This window comes from Python bivittatus, unplaced genomic scaffold (assembly GCF_059951505.1).
Source record: "Python bivittatus isolate LINGU-HERP-01145 unplaced genomic scaffold, Pbiv_v1 ctg000210_np1212, whole genome shotgun sequence".
Taxonomy (NCBI): Eukaryota; Metazoa; Chordata; class Lepidosauria; order Squamata; family Pythonidae; genus Python; species Python bivittatus.
In genome coordinates this window covers 12628517-12646039 of record NW_028277053.1, presented here as the reverse complement: position 1 = coordinate 12646039, position 17523 = coordinate 12628517, and the positions used below count along the sequence as shown (strand labels likewise).

Below are 17523 nucleotides of genomic sequence, written 5' to 3'. Positions count from 1 at the left end.
ATAAATCTGTGTTCTCAGGAATGCTGTTAGATATAGGTAGACTCAAACAATTAATCCAAATAGAATTAAGTAATTGTCCTTTATTTCTACATTTTTTTTGTTTATGCAGCAAGGTTAAGGTCTTGATAGCCAAACAACTTTATACCAACAGCCAAAAAATGCACACCGCGTGCAGTATTTAAAGAAGAAGAAGAAGAAGAAGAAGAAGAAGAAGAAGAAGAAGAAGAAGAAGAAGAAGAAGAAGAAGAAGAAGAAGAAGAAGAAGAAGAAGAAGAAGAAGAAGAAGAAGAAGAAGAAGAAGTTAGCCGTCTCTTTCTATATGGATCAAGGTGAGGGATATTTTTTTCTCCAGGAGCTGCTGCAGTTGGGCATTGACTGAATAATAATATTTTCACTCTCCTACTAGATCTCAGGGAGCACTGATTGAATCATTCTGTTCCTTGCATGTTCTCAATGTTCCAAGGTTGTCACGAGTGAAGAAGTTCATACCATTGGCTCCAAAATGTTCTGGAAAGATTCAGAAATGGAAAGATGAATTGGTGGAATTTCCTCAGAGGCCATAGGAGACATCTCTTCAAGAGAAATCACAATATCTGAGATATAGCAATTTTATATTTTACAAATGCAGTTGGTGGCCTTTATGCAATTCAGAGGCAAATATAATTGCCAACCATTTAAGACCTTTAGGAAGAGATTTAATTTGTAGAATTTAACTGAGGATCCTATATGCTATCTCTGCTTGCACTGATTAGAGAATGTATACGATGCATTTTTAAATATTTATTTCTATTGCTTTGTTTTCATTCCTCTGGTAAATGCACATATTCTTCTGTTCTGGCTTTAATTATGGCAATCTGTCCCGAACAGTGCATATGGAATATGAATCTCTGTGTAAGTAAATAATTTAATGCGTTTAGGAATCAAGTTAAATTAATGCTATTCTAGGATCTGTAGTACTGTCTGGGTGACCATAATGGTTAGGCAAGTATGTTATTATTATAATTATATTGTTTTCTATTGTATTGCATTTTGAACTATTGTATACTTCCCAGGCTCTGTATGGATCAGTATGGTGGTTTATAAGTATTGTTAAATAAGTATGTAGGTAAATAACCAATAAACAATGAAATGTATGCAGAGGACTTCAAAGTGGCACTTCACCAAACCTAAGTAATATGGGCCACCACATATTGATAAACAGCCATTTTGCTCATGGCAGAAATATTTTTTCTGTTCAAAACCAAGTTACCTGGCTTCTGCAAGCTGATATTTATAAGCAGGACATTGTTCAATTTTGTCAAAGCAGTGCTACCGTTGAAGTTCACTGAGGCAAAGTAACACTTTCTGTACCTATAGAAAATCACAGTTGTTCAGCTGGCAAAAGTCACCAATTCAGGAATGGAATAGTTTGGAGAACTCTGGAAGTTCTGTACCTACTCTGGATCATACATGACTATCCCCAAACCAAGGCATTTAATGATGGTTCTGTGGGTCCTTTAAGTAAATTCTCTAAACTGGAAACAGTTCAAGGGGCCTTGGACATAGCATTCCTGAACCGGTGCATTTTGTATATCTCTAAGCTGAAGAGAGCCACTTCAGTGGCTTTGGTGTCGCAGTTAAGGCATCAGGCTAGAACCCAGGAGACAGTGAGTTCTAGTCCAGCTTTAGGCACAAAGCCAGCTGGGAGACCTTGGGCCAATCTCTCTCAGTCTCAGCCCTGGGAAGGAGACAAAGGCAAACCACTTCCAAAAAAGCTTGCCAAGAAAACTGCAGGGACTTGTCGAGGCAGTTGCCAGGAGTCAAGACTGACTGGAAGGACGCTCAGCCATCCCCACCCACCCCAAAAAGCTGAAGCTTATCTTGTCTTCTTGGGCTAAGCTCAGATCATTAGCAAAACCTGGGAAAGCATGAAAAAGACATTTAAGGTGGCCCCACCTTGACTCTCTTGATATCAGTGAGAAAAATGCTATCAGGCTTTCAAGATTGATATCAGCCCTTTAAGGTAGGCTAGGTCAGGAAACAGACATCACTTGTATATAGACTATATAATAGAATCTTGAAAGTCAGCATTTCCTTTTCATTCCTCTGAAAACAAAGAAAGTCAAGGCAGGACAATCTTGAGTTTCTTTCTCATGGTGTCATCTTTTCCTGAGCTTCTCTAGGATCTGCTTATTAATCATGTTTATTTAGAATAATTAAGGCAAAAAGTGCGGAAGGGAATCTGAAAAAAAATAGTTTATTTCTTTTTTTATTCATGTCTCCCTAATTTAACATTTTATGAAACAGAAAATATTTTGTCTTCTGGTAAGAGTGACTTGCTTTTTAAGTTGACCTTTTTCTCATAAAAGTACTGTATGAAAATTTTAATGCACAACTGTTTGCATCAGGTAAGGAAATTAGAACTGTACAACGATCTCATCAAATTCTGCCTGATCCATCTGGATGTCTAAATTCAGAGTTAGGTTCAGAAAAAGTTAACTCAGTACTTCCATAAACTAGGATGCAATTTATGGTTGTAACTGCTCATTTTTCAGCAGAATGTGGAGACATTTTCAGGCTAACTAGAGTTATATGAGACAATGAACTGTGCCAAAATTCACTGAAATAGACTCAAGAGATTTTGAGCTATACCACCTTACAATTTCCCCTTTTAGTGTAAAGAAATTTCTAACAATACTTGCAACAATTATTTTGAGTGTTACTGTGTACAGGAAAAAAAAAAAAAGTTCTGGAAATAATCAGGATTCTCATTCTGCTCGGGCATCCAGTTCAAATTACAATATATAATAATAAAATGTACACCACAATGTCATGAAGTCATTCATGCCTGTATCCCAACATTTCTTGTGGGTCTGTAAGTCATGGAGTTGGCTTCATGACATCATGATGTATGTTTTGCTAGGATTTTATGTAAATAATGAAAGTCTTCTCTTACTTACAGTGCCATCTTTTATATCTCTCTGATCATCTGGAGAAACAAGGTTGAACTGAAACTTTGCTGAGAGTCAGTATCAGAATGAAATTAATTCAGTCCAATCTGTTCTACCCCATAGAAACTTAAAACTCCCTCTCAGGATGCTGCCTAGTGATACAGCCGTGCTCTGTTTGCTGTGGGTCTAAATTTTAGTAATGAATTCTTGTGCATCCCATGGACACAGGCAACATTCAAATCTAATAACTATTTGTACTTATAATGGTCCATTCATATTCATGAGAGGATTATATATAGTTTTCTCACTGTTGCTATTACTGCCTTCTTCTAGAGTTTTTGCTTAAAAAAACAACAACCCTAAGATGTATATTGAAGTTGCACAAAAGAAGTAAAACATTCTTTACATTTTCTCTCTCTCTCTCTCTCTCTCTCTCTCTCTCTCTCTCAATTTTAATTCAACAAACAATATAAACTGGTTCATTCCTCTTGTGTTGATTTGGTAAAATGTCCATCTTTTGAAAGTTAGAGAACAGATAAAGAAAGTGGATGATCCACAACTTTTAACCTAACTGTCCCATGTGGTGAAATAAACACACAGACACACAGACACACAGACCTCTTTGTAATGTAAGCAGTACAGATCGCCTAATAACTACAAGTCTAGCCAACTGAACACCCCCCTCCCCAACAAAAATCAATAGGGAAATGGAGAATTTTGCAGAAAACATAACTTCCTCCACAATGGCTTCATCATTTCATTATATGCTGCGGTGGGAGGGCTTGAGGTCCTCAGTGAAAATGAGGCTGTGTGCTGGTGGTACTGTAGATGCTAGCATGTTCTTCCAAGCCAAATGGGCTTTAACTGAGGGAACTGAACCCAAAGCATCCCGATTACTCCTTCTGGATGGTAACTAGAAAACAAATTTCCAGACAACAGATTTTCCAGACCTGGGTTTCAGGTGGCAATGGATGAAAGAAAATATTTAAATGATTTTTTTCCATGATGCAAATCAATAAGGACAAAAATGATCAAAGAAACTAATTAGTTCATATACATTCTCTCAAAAAAACTGGGTTATAAATTGAAAGCAAGCTCCAAACCAAATCAGACACTGAACCAATGCAGAAAATTGGATTGGAAAATAAAATACAACAATTTCAAAAATATATTAGCAACCTACAAAATGTAAAATGAGAAAAATGAGAACTAGACAACAAAAACAAGTTTGAAAAAGTAATTCAATTTAGGCAGCAAAACAAAGTCATGGAAAAATCAGAACAAAGAATGGTTACAGCTTCTAAGAAAATTAAATAATATGAAAGTAGAATCAAAGAATTACAGCAAAATTGACAGTTTTAGAAAAATCAACGTATTGTTTTCAAAGCTCAACTGAAAATGAAAAACCAGCTGAATTCCCTAAAATCAAGGAAGAAAATTTTGGAAAACACACATACACACACACACCTGTGCAATAACCAAATAAAACACGATGAAATGGCCATATGGCTATCTGATAGATTAAAAATAGCCAAACCTAGAAAATATTGTAGTAATAGCAGATATTGGGGAAAAAAATGACTAAAAATATTTTTTTAAAAATGGAGTCCGTTCAGAAAAGATAAGCTTCCTAAATTTTGGCTCAAACATCTATCCATTTTTCATTCTTGTCTTGCAAATCATTTCAATCAAATGTTGCTGCAAGGATCGATCAAAGCCTGGCTCGCCTGGCTTCGGATCATGAAATACAAAATGAAAGAACAATTTTCATCCAATCCTTTCTCTGCCGACCACATTCAAGTTGTGGACAGGAATCACTGCCAGACACCTGATCCCAAATTCACAGTACCTGGTAGAGCAATAAGTGAATTTCAAAAAGTCAACATTCTAAAGGTACAAAAAACCAAATTTTGATTGATTGGTGACTGCTGTTTGTTGCAGGCAAAGTGGACAATGGAGGATAACATCAGAAGTCTAAATGATTCTGTAAAGACAAACAAAGTGAGGATGTCACTAAATGTCTGCAAGGAAACCATTCTGAACGTGACAGAATCAAAGGTAGCTTACAAAACCAAACAGTTACAACAATGCATATAAAATTGGAAAGAAAAACTTCTGTGTGGCCAGTACCTGAAAGAAACAGAACACAAGATGAGTAGTAACATGTGGCAATGGCTGCAGATTGGATCCATCAGGAAGGAAACAAAGGGATTAATGTTTGTTGCGAGTACTAGCAACAAATGTTATTAAAACAACAACAATAACCTAAACTTGCTGTGTTTCCAGTTTCTTATTGTTGCTGTGTTGTTGGACAACCAACCTAGGTTATACAAAGAGAAAGACAAGACTGTTAACTACTTAATATGTGGCTGAACAGAACATACCACGCAGATTATACAGTAAGACAAAGCATGGTGTTGTGGCAAAATAGCAAATTGGGATTCATGTAAAAAGTATGCCCTCAGAATTACCATGCCAAAAAATTTATGGGACTTCTGAATTCAGACACACCGACATCTACAGCACAAAATACTCAATGTCACCATAATTGAAGAAAAGTAACTGGAAAGAATTGTAACATGTTGGGACTTAGCGATATAGATTATGAAATTAACCAGCAAAAGTTTCCCCTATAATTATTGCATCTTTAGGGGCTATAAACATAGAATTGTCAAAACAGCTGAAAAAAAAAAAAGTAAAATTATTTGACCTCACAATATTTAATTTTCCAAAAAGGGAAAGAAAAAAAAATGCTCAGAGCCACATCTATATTATAGCTGCATTCAGAAATTCTTAGGTTTGTAATAAAGCTTGAATTGATTACTAGCACTGTCAATGTCTACGAAATCTTCAATAATAACAATTTACACCAGTCTACATATTTGCGAAATAGGCAACCTGTATCCTTTAAAATTGGACTCCTTTGCATTTAACAAGGTAAGATTCTGGGAACCAAATTCTGCAGTAGAGTTTATCAATTTGAATAGGGTGGTGAGTCTGAAACATTGGTTTAGAAATTAGGAAGGTGTTTTGTATCATCCAGGAATCCAATTGTTTGGTTACTCATATGACAGCAATTCTTTATCATTCAGTTAAGGTAGAGGATCACATAGATCACGAATTTTGACTACAGTAATGCATGTAGCTAGCAAGCTACTATCTCATTTTTTTAGTAGGTCATGCACTCCTTTGCTCTCAGCTGCCCTGTGCAATCTTCTAGAACAATAACATACCTTTCTACAAGGCTGATGCCAACAAAATACACATGTACAAGAACTACTGTAGTGAACATTCTCTTTTTTGCTACTTTATGAACACAAAGTAAAAGTGAAAACAATGCCTTGATTCATAAAATAATGCTTAGCCATTTTTTAAAATCATGGTTTGGTCAACCACAGTGGCTAACAAGCCATAATGGGTAGGCTCACACCACACTAGGCTAAAAACAGATACATTACCTAAACAACAAACCCAGACTGAAATAAATCTGAATAATGAGACTTTTGCAAAAGTTTCTGGAGTTAACTTACAACCCCCTTCTTAAGTACCAGGTGTTCTTGAACAGATGCTCGAGAACCAGAAATAGCTGTTACAATCTTCTAAGTTAAAAAAAAAAAAAAAAGTCAAGTAGTTGACAGACACCTACCTATGAAAGTTGGTTGACACAGTGATCTTTGTAAATTCTGTAAACACAGTGTAAACACAGTAAAGTCTGAGAACTTTATGTTCACAACTTCATGACTCACTAACTGAAGCTGATAATGTATAACTAATCCTTTTCTGGACTCTTGTTGGAACTATCCCAATTGTGGCAATGGAGACAAACCACTTGTGGGTAGGTATCAACACACCAACTTGTCACAACAGATATCTGAGGAGTCCAAACTATCTCTCTTAGGACGTATTGCAGTTTGAATTGTAGTGAACACCTAATGCATCCTGAATGTATGTTCTTATGCTGCAGATACCTACTAATTGATGGGAGGTGGGCCACAATGTGTTGGCTTGCAAGATACATGCTAAATTAAATGTCAGTGACTGTTTTCATCCCATAACTCCAAAGGGAAATGAGATGGAATATGTCAGTTAGAACTCCCCTAAACGTTCAGGATGATCTTGGATTATGCACATTTCTGCATGGAAAAATACAATGGGATTATCAATTAGTAATGGGAAGGTGCCAGTCTAGTTTTTTTCAAGACGTGGTACCTAATTTCAATATTTTTTCAGTCTGTAGAGTGTGTCCAAAAAATCAAGATGGTGGTCACAATGGTGCAATCAAAGCAGCACCCATTTTTTATGTGTGATGCACATAGTAAACAGGCAGGGTGCTGCTTCGACCATGCCATTGTTTTATTACCAAATCCTGTGGACACACTTAATTCAGTCCTGTAGAATGTATTCGTCTAATGATATGTTGAGATTGCCCCACATGAGTACTGTGGAACCTAGGATTTTATAAAAATGTTTCTGAGGTCCCCTAAATCAACTCAGTTAAGAGGAGGATCAACATACCTTAGCAGAAATGCCTCTTACCCAACAGTCCAATCTGGCATTTATAGGAGACAGATTTCTAATGAGCAAACTGATTCTTCATTTGATGGGGGGGGGGGGAATCTCTCCCTAATCCTCCTATTTCAGTTATATGATATGTTTCCAAACAGACATAGTTAAGACAACTTTACCAGATTCTGCCTAGTCTTAAGATCTTACCTTCACTCTCACGGATGATAAATGTTATAGAGCAGCATAGTTCCAAACATTGTTCTCAGAAGGTCCAGAAACTGACTCAGTTACTCTTATGCACACTGAGGACCTTTCTTCCATAAGTTCCTTCCTTTTGACCTCACAAGCATGCTTATTCTACTTACAGCAGTGATGGAAACTTTGGTATCCATAAACCTAATTTTCTAAATCTTTCGCTCAGAAATTTGGGATTCAAACATGTGGTCTGGATCTATGCAACATGGAGTCCAATGCATGCAACCTCTGAAAATGTTCTGCCTGTACACAGTGTGCCAGTATTACAAAAGCAGACATACTCACTGTGGAGCAGAAATAGATAAATTAGTGTCTCCCAGAGTCTTTGGACTAAAACCCTTGCCTTTTGCTCTGATAGTTGGACTGATAGGAATTGTTTAAAAATTGGGAGGGTCACTAGATTGTTTATTCCTGTTGGTCAGGATGGGACAAAGGTCACCTTGTACTCTTACCATTCATAAAATGTAGTTAAGGGACATGACAAGCCAAAGTGAAATATTGACCTTGGATAGGAAAATGCAAATATTTCTTTTAAATGCAAGAGAAAATATTTGAGGGCAGCAACAGGGGTGGGAGTTAAACATAAACTTGATCTAAGAATGGTTTTCAGAATGAATTGCTGTAACACCTTCCGTGTTTTACCTGATTTTGGAACAGAAATATGAGCTTCAGAATGGCCTACATCTGTAGTGTCGCTGATTGGGTCTATTTGTATCTGTTCTACCAACAGTATGAAGAACAGGAGGGGGGGAAAGCATATGTTGATGTTTAGAATTTATGAAGGTCATTAGTAGGGTATGAAATCAAGATAAAACAGATGTAATGACAGTAATTAGGAATACCAAAACACCCTCATGCATTTTGATAATTGCTTATGTTTGCTTCAAATTTAGGCATTTTTAAATTACCTTTCTGAACTCTGTTAAAAAAAAAATGTTTTGATGCCATTTTAGTGCAGAGCTTGCAGAAACTGTGCAAATAGATTCCCTTTTTCTCCTTGTTAATTTCTCACCATTGCTAATGCAAAATATGTCCTGATTTAAACTACAATATAAAACTCTTTGCTACTAGGCTTTCATTAACAACTGTTATATCCTTATTAAAACAGCACATTTTTCTCTGGTAATTAAACATATTAAGCATGTTTATAGAATGTCACTGATAAAGTGACAAATATTAGTATGGGGAAGGGTTGATTATAGATACTGGCTAACAAGATGGTGGAAAAGGAAGGGAGGGAGGGAGGGAGGAAGGAAGGAAGGAAGGAAGGAAGGAAGGAAGGAAGGAAGGAAGGAAGGAAGGAAGGAAGGAAGGAAGGAAGGAAGGAAGGAAGGACTTTGCACTCAGAATTTTATTTATACAATTATTAATTCTCTCCCCACCTTTTAATTGGCATAGGTAAACCAGCACCCACAGATTAGAAATTTCCAAGATTACTTAATTGTGCACACAGCACAGAAGGAGGAACTAGAGAGGGTGTGGAAAGTCAAGGCTGAAGAGGTCCCAGTAGTGGTAGGAGCACTCGGGGCTGTGGCTCCTAAGCTGGAAGAATGGCTCCAACAGATCTCAGGAACCACATCAGAGCTCTCTGTCCAGAAGAGTGCAGAGCTAGGAACGCCTCAAATCCTCCATAGGACCCACAAACTCCCAGGCCTCTGGTAGAGGACCCAAGATTGAGGAGGACACAGACCACCCATATGGGTGAGAGGGAGATTATTTGTATATATACTGTATGTATGTATGTATAGTGTGTATGTGTTTTTTATTATTATTATTATTATTATTATTATTATTATTATTATTATTTCCATTACAGTAATGTAAGTATCTATGGTAAGGGTTGAGACTGACTCAGCTTGAAAACTGAGAATCTAAGGTTTTGTAAAATTACATCTGAAGTCACCAAAGCCAGTTCAGTTAAGAGCAGGATCAACAGTCATGCCTTTTGCTATCTTTTACCCAATATTATATACAAACAATCCAATCTGGCGCCCACGGAAGACAGGCTCCTAATGAATAAACAGATTCTTCATAGATGATAAGAAAAATTATCTCCCTAATCCTCTTGCCTATGTCAATGCTATGATATATTTCCAGATAGACAGAGCTGATACAATTCTACCCAGTTTCTCCACCCAGTCTCAATAGCCCTTATATTTATGATGAAATCATGGATGATATAGGCTGTAGAGAAGCACAATGTCAATACCTGTGATAAGCCATGAGGGTGAGGGTGAGGGTGAGGGTGAGGGCTAGGATTAGGGTTATGTGGGAGTTCCAGCAAATACCGCCCAGAAGAGGAAAGGCAGGTAATATGCTATCTTATTACTTTGTATGCTGACAAAAGAGCCTTCATCCATTAAAGTATTCTACCTGGATCCAGAACTGGATGAGATCTCATTCAATGACACCATCAGCCTCTCAGCCAAGCGAGCACTTAGACCAAACAGTCATTATATCTGACAGACCGTCCGCTGCTACCAGTCCAAAGGACATTTTATTTAACAAGTAGCATCCTGGGCCTGGAAAATTCTTTGCCCAGTTCCACCAAATGAAGACAGCCATCCCAATAGACTGTACCTGAAATTCAGACCAAAAATATAGCACATGCTTGAGAGAATGTGTTTGCCTTTTTTTTCAAGGAAAGGAAGTGATAATATCATAAACTGACATTGACTCCAGGGTCACAGTATGACTTGGTGACAGGAATTTATACTCTCATGAACCTTAGCCATGCATAGTTTAAAATAAACAATGAGAAAGGATGATGCTTTTATTGAAACACTTAAGAGTGCTGTCATTTTCCAGAACATTTTCCTGAACACAAATGTCCAGATACATGAAGTGTGGTGGTTACTGATTTTAGCATCATCAAAGACACTGCATTTAGATTCATATTATTTCTATATGGAAGTTAACGACAAAGAGGTGACTTTAGAATCAACCAAAGTTAGGTGGAAAAGAGAGAAAAAGCAAGAAAGAGAGGTAGATTACTAGCTTTGCTATTCACTGGTAATATTTAATTAATTATGATCAGGGGTGCTCTTTGTGGGCTTCCCAGAAACTTTGACTAGCCACTGCTATGAACAGGATCTTCCTCCTAACATGATATCCCTGATACATCAGTGTTCTTCTTGATTTATTAGTATGTAGCCCAAATTACATTATATAATTTTAGTCAATATAGTTATAATTTCTTATGTAAAATCAGTATGAATATAGTGTGAACTGTCTGTGATTAATGCTATCAAATGAATGTATTTTACTAAATTTCTTGAAGTACCAATGTATGACCATTAAAAGAATTCTCACATAATCTTCAAATAATAACTAGATTACAAGACAAGAGCAGCAGGCTGTCCAAACTATTTTCCTGAAAACAAATATTTTAGGACTTGACTGAGTGTGGACTCCTAGCAACCCCATAGATAGATTTTCTCCATGACATTCTGTCCCTAACCTGGTCTTTCAGGACTCCCAGCCGTGCACCCATCACCACTATAACAGAGTCCATCCACTTTGCTGCTTGTCATCTTCTTCTTCTCCTCTTTCCTTCCACCTTTCCCAAAATCACAGCCTTCTCCAGAGAGTTAGGTCTTCACATAATGTGTCCGAAGTAGGATAATTTGAGCCTGGTCGTTTGTGCCTCAAATGAGAACTCTTGAGTTGATTTGTTCAGTGATCCATTGGTTTATTTTCTTGGCTGTCCACATTATTTTCCAGAGTCTTCTCCAACACCAGTGTTCAAAAGTGTCAGTAGTCTTTCTAGATTGCTTCCTTTCCTGACAATACCTTTTATCACCTTATATAATTTCACTTAACTTGGTTTTTTAAAATATTTCCAAAAAACATAGACAAAAAAGTAGAAACTAGGGTATGACAAAAATGAGATGTTTCTCCATTTAGTCTTTGTAGTTTGACAATAGTTGGTGTTTGGTTTTGTCCAGGCAGGGCAACAAGTGGCCTCTAAATTCAATCAGGAGCAGCTCTGAAAAGCAAGGTGTCAGTTCCATCAGAACCTAGACTTTGGTGCAGTCTAAAGGATGATCAAAACTCAGGTATGGCATTAGCCTCTTTTTATTTGACATAAATAGAATTCTAGCAACAACATCAAGGCAGAATACCTTTGATCTCTATCTCATATGTGTTGTCTTATTCATTTCTTGGTTTATTTTTTAAAAATCCAATTTTTGTAGCTCAGAATTAAATTACTTTTCTCATTTTCTAGCCAAACTTTGGATCTCAGTAATATCCAGTCTAATACTAGCAATCTTTACGCAACAATAAGTTTCACTGATTTCAATAGGAATTCTACCCCCGTCGCCCCCACCACCATCACCACCACCAAAAAGAGAGAGAGTTGTGCATAAAATTTCAGCCTTAAAGTTGCATCCTTCTCTATGTCACTAGCCTGGAAATCAACTCCATTTAACAGAGTGATTTAGTTCCAAGCAGGCAGGTACAAGACTGAGTTACACATCTCCAGTTTCCACATACACCCACAGAATAATTATGTTCAAATTAAACTAAAACCCAGTGTGATATTCTGTTTTTACAGTCTATAAGTATTTATAATTGCACCAAACAATATTTCACACCCAGAGAGATCAGTACATTAATACAGCTGGGACATAATGGAATGGAGTACAAAGATTTAGAATCAGGTTTGTTGCATACAATGATTCTGAAGAAACATTGTTACATAAACTACTAGGCACCAGGAGAGAATTTCGCAGTTCTGAACTTCCAACAGAAACAATGGGCACAACCTTTTTTTAAAGACTTATTTTATGTTGGCCTCCAGTAACAACAAAATGCTAAATGCTATATCATTGCCATTTTTACTTTTATAGAATATTCCATCTTGGATATTTTTATAAGGCATTTAAAATTTGCTCATGTTAAGAGGGGCAAACAACTGAAGCACTATAGGTGCTGAAAATTGTATGCATATTAAAAAGTCTTTATGCGTCAGGAAAGAAAGCAGAAACAGAACAGCAGCAACTCCCTAGACAATCCTAGCTGCAGGGACACAATGTGCAACTCTTACATTTCTAATCTGAGGCAGTAAAATTATATGAAGAAGAAATGTTACGAATGCTGTTTGGCTGAATGGTCTCAAGTGTGGTGTCAGCAGTTTCGAGGTAGCTGGAGAAGCCCATGATCAGCCAGAAAGTCCTCTGCCACTCAAAAATACTGGCATTAAGAAATTAACTTTGGTTCCTTTTCCCAAGAGCAGCCTACTGGTATGGAAGAAGCTTGTGCAGTCATAACCCTCCATGTTCTCAATGACCCCTTGAAAAGTTTCTAAGGTTGATGCCCATATCCCAGAGAAGAAAATCCTTTCTCTCCATTAGGGGTCCAGAGGAACTGGCAGGATTTTGCAGATGATCTGCTCAACACCAAGAATTAGAACTTCTGATCTGACTTTTATTGTTCCCTCCTTGCTGTCTTTGATTTCAGCACCGTAAAGTGTTCAAGATGATTGAAGTGATCTGATTCTGTCTCTCTCACTTTCAGCATTCCTGAGACTGAGATCCTAATCTGAGCAAGGATGATTGAAGAATGTTTTGTAACTAAAATGCAAACTTTTATTTGCAAACAGTACAGGGAGAGGCAAAGCCACAGCCAGCTGGCTACATCCTGCCAGAAGAAGTATCCTGACAGAGTCCCTGTGTGTGTGTCTGGGAAGAAAGGCAGAAGCAAGTGACTTGGGATCAGCAATCCTTTAGACAAAGATCAGGCAGAGCAGTAGACAAGGAGGGGGCATAAGCTCATAAAACTCTCCATCTATATATGCACTGCTGGATCCACCCCTCCCCGCAATGTAAATAGCCCATAGCACGCACTTTGCATCTCTTTGAAACACTGTACCACAGAGGAAAGGGTAAATGCATATTTCTGGGTTGATTTTATTCACTTTCCTGTTTTCTGAGTAATTTCATTTCCTTTCTTCTATTTTTTTTTTAACTTTTAAATTGACTTGATCATTTGTGTTCATTTTCTCTAATAATATGTCTTTTGGTGCCTATGTTTCTGTGGCAAAATTTATAGTAATTTTCCCTGACATGCTACAGTTTTATGCCATGTGTCACAATCTTTCCTCATTGGGAATCCTGTCCAGCCCCTTGATTATCTTAATTGCCCTCTTCTGAATCTCCTCTAGCTTCACCATCTCCTCTTTGAGTTGTGATGACCAGAACTGCACACAATATTCCAGATAGTCACAAAATTGATTTGCATAAAGGCATTATAATATTGGCATCTCTATTTTCAGTAATGCTTCTTAATATCCATAACATGCTATTGGTCTTTTTTTTACACACGTGTCAAGCATCTTCACTAACTGCTCATCATTACTCCATTATTGTGCACATACTTCACATACTCTGAAGAGTTACAAACATTTTCACATAACTTGTAAAGATGTAGATATTAGTGTATAAATATGCACAGGTCTGCATATAGGTTTGAGAAGTGCAGATATGTGGAGGAGGAGGAGGAGGAAGATGTCAAAATTTTCCCACCATCTCTACCAGCAAAAGTTATTCTCATGGAAAGGACAAGAGTCCATTTCAATTCAATGGTTGTAATAAATTCAAACAAACAAACAAACAAACAAATAAATAGTCCCTGAAGATATTATATGATTTGAACCCTCCCTCCCAGTGCCCTCAAAGAAGTTTCTTCATTCATTCCATTCAGCATGCGAGTGTTCTGAAAGTATTCAGCTAGATCAAGCTATGCAAACCATCAAGCTACTGAAACGGTAAACAATAAATTAAAAATATATATATTTCTTCCAGGCTCGTTGCAAATTTAAATTATTGATGTATAGGTCCCAAAGCTTTTTGGTAAGTATCTGAAGGAGTTCTATACACACAACAGCATACACACTCACACATCACCTGAATATGCTTCCTTCAGAAATTCTTGTTATCAAGAACAAACTCATTTTCTAGTAAATTTCTTTTTTTAGAAAAAAGTCATGGTACTATGAGCTAGTCTACTTGTGACTGTACTTTTCTGAATTTTGAGATGGAGTCCTTGACTCAGAAATGTTTTTGACAATATACATATAAAACTCATATAGAAAACTCACATAGAGAATATAAGAATTTTTTTTTCAACAGAGAGAAAAAATAAGGAAAACAAAATACATTAGGGAAATTATGTATGAAAATTAATATTAATTTCTCAGTGTTTTATTTCTGTGACTGATATACATGTATTTGACTATATTGAAATTAAGCTTGTGCTTCACTCTTCAGTTCCCTTTCATTTCCTCTGTTTTTGGAGGAGGTAGGGAAGTGAAAAAAAAAATGGGAAAATTCTCCATGGGAAGCTGAATAAATAAAGCCTTACTTTATTTAATATCATGGGGGAAAAAAGACCTTCCATTTCTTTTTTCGTTCAGGAATTATCAAGTGACCACACAAAATCACATGGTGATCTGATAACTACCAAAAAAGAAAGGAAAGGAGTCCCATCCACTAAAGCCAAAAGGAAGGAAGGAAGGAAGGAAGGAAGGAAGGAAGGAAGGAAGGAAGGAAGGAAGGAAGGAAGGAAGGCAGGCAGGCAGGCAGGCAGGCCCAGGTGCCACCTCCTGTAAGGTAAGGGAACTGATTCTTCTCTTTCCACCAGATGTTTTTAAAAGAACACTTTGTTAAAAAAAAAAGGGGGGGGTCCCATGCTTTTGTGTTACAGTACTTCACCCATCCCCGATGATATGTACATCATCCAAAGCTTGTGCGTCTTACTAAGGAAAAGGATAGGAACATTCTGTTTCAAACATGATTTAAACATTGTGAACTGTAGACCTACAATCGTTATTCACTAGTGGTCTTCAGTGATCTTGCAACATACACACGTAGAAACCTGCCCATCCTTACAGCCATATGATGTCCAAACAGAAATGTACTGGATTTGAACATTTGGAAAAGGTTGGTTGTCTGAAAGATCTTCCAGGTACTAATCAAAGAGCTATTGATCAATCGCATAACATTTTAAATAGTGCCAAATTACGCTAAAGTACTATATACAGTAAGTGATTATTAAGGGAAGTTTGCTTTGTCTTGACAATTGTGTCACTATACACTATTGCACAGTGTTTGAATCATATAATTCTGTGCTTAAGGCAATTATTTCATTATGAACCTCCCCTGATATTAAGTCCTTCAGAAAAGACACTTCTGAAGACACCCCCCACTCTCAGACGTCTGTTGAACTGACATGCAGAAGAAGACCTTTTCCTAGGCATTAGTAAGCACCCCCCCCCCCCAGGGGTAAGAGCTATAAGAGTCCCCAGCTTCTCTAGCTTTCAAATACTCCCATTTTGCCATTTTTAAATTGCTAACAAGTGGCAGGATTCATTCTAATTTACCTTGATGTATTTGCTCCTCTGCGTTTTAATTTTTGGTAGCTGTTGTGAGTATTTAACTGTATGGAAAGGTGAGATAGAAATCAAATCCATCAATAAACAAATAAATCCTATTTAACCCTCTGAAACCCACTGAAGAACAACAGTAGCTTTAATAAATGCAAGATGTTAGTATAACTTTTGGAAAAGTTTTGCTTTTCCCAGAAATACTTTCCCTCACTTCCTCTCTCTCTCTCCCTCTCTCTTGCTTTTTCTCTCTTTCTATCTCCACTGCCTTTGACAATCAAAGACGTGTGCACGGAATCCATGATTGCAATCATAACCCAATTGGTTCACCCTTCTGATTGCTGGAGCCGGAATATTTAAAAGGGAGGGTTATTCGTTATTATTCAGGGCCTATATTCTTTTGACTGAATCAAACGTGCAGCATCTCTGTTCTTGATATAGCAAAATTAAATGACTCCTGATTTCCAGTAAATCAAGGTTCCATTATTTTTTAACAGCCTGTTTATAAGTCACTACCACCCCCAAAAGATTAAAATTTTAAGTTGCCATTCAAGTATGATTACTATTTCATTAAACTATTATTGTTCCACTTTTCATATTAGAATCATTTCATTTTGATTGCAGTGATTTTCTTTTCCACTGTTGATTTTTTTTCCCTTCCCCGTTTTACTTCAATGCTCTTGATGCATCTTTTCTGAATCCTTGACATATAATCTTGTTCTGGTTCTCTTTCTGACACTTGATTAGGCTGCATCGCAAGGATATGACATTGCTTAATGGCAACTTATAACCCAGGCTTTTATTGATGCCTATGGCATATGTGTGACATTTTCTGGGATCACTGGTTTCTGTATTATGATAAGCATTGGGAAACAAAATGCTAAAACAATAGATCAGAATTTATATATATTTCATTCTTTTCAAAAGAACTGTTTGCTGACAATGATTAAGCACTGTCATTGTTCTTCTCTTCTGATGTTAAATTATTTTGGAATTGTAGTAGCCAACAGGGGATTTTGGTAGTTCTTCTCATCCTGTGTTAAAACTGTGTAATTGTAGTTACCAGCACGGTAGTTTTCTCTCAGAGTTCTCCTTCTGCTGGAATCAGTGGATGATTCAGTCTAGATTGTACGAACACAAAGAAGCTCCCTTTGCTGACACCAGCAATCAATACCAGGGTACGATGATGGCTCTAATGCATTGTGGGTTTTTCCTCTTCCACTTTTGACCATTTCCATGGTGGCAATAAAATGTTCCATGATATTCTTGGAGGAAGAGGAGGGGGGGGGGAAGGAGAAGCAGCATTCTTAGCTTGGTCATGAGAGAGAGAAGAGAAGAGAAGAGAAGAGAAGAGAAGAGAAGAGAAGAGAAGAGAAGAGAAGAGAAGAGAAGAGAAGAGAAGAGAAGAGAAGAGAAGAGAAGAGAAGAGAAGAGAATTATACCACA

The 17523-nt window shown here is 37.1% G+C and overlaps 1 protein-coding gene across 1 annotated transcript in view; it reads right to left on the bottom strand.

The window, feature by feature from the left end:
• Nucleotides 1-239: 239 nt before the first annotated feature.
• Nucleotides 240-17523, bottom strand: part of LOC148216168 (uncharacterized) — a 43288-nt gene continuing 26004 nt past the window's right edge. The window contains exon 5 of the mRNA XM_088139516.1: nucleotides 240-507. Coding sequence (XP_087995642.1) covers nucleotides 410-507 — 98 coding nt within the window. The 3' untranslated portion in view covers nucleotides 240-409. The remainder of the gene's footprint in view (nucleotides 508-17523) is intronic.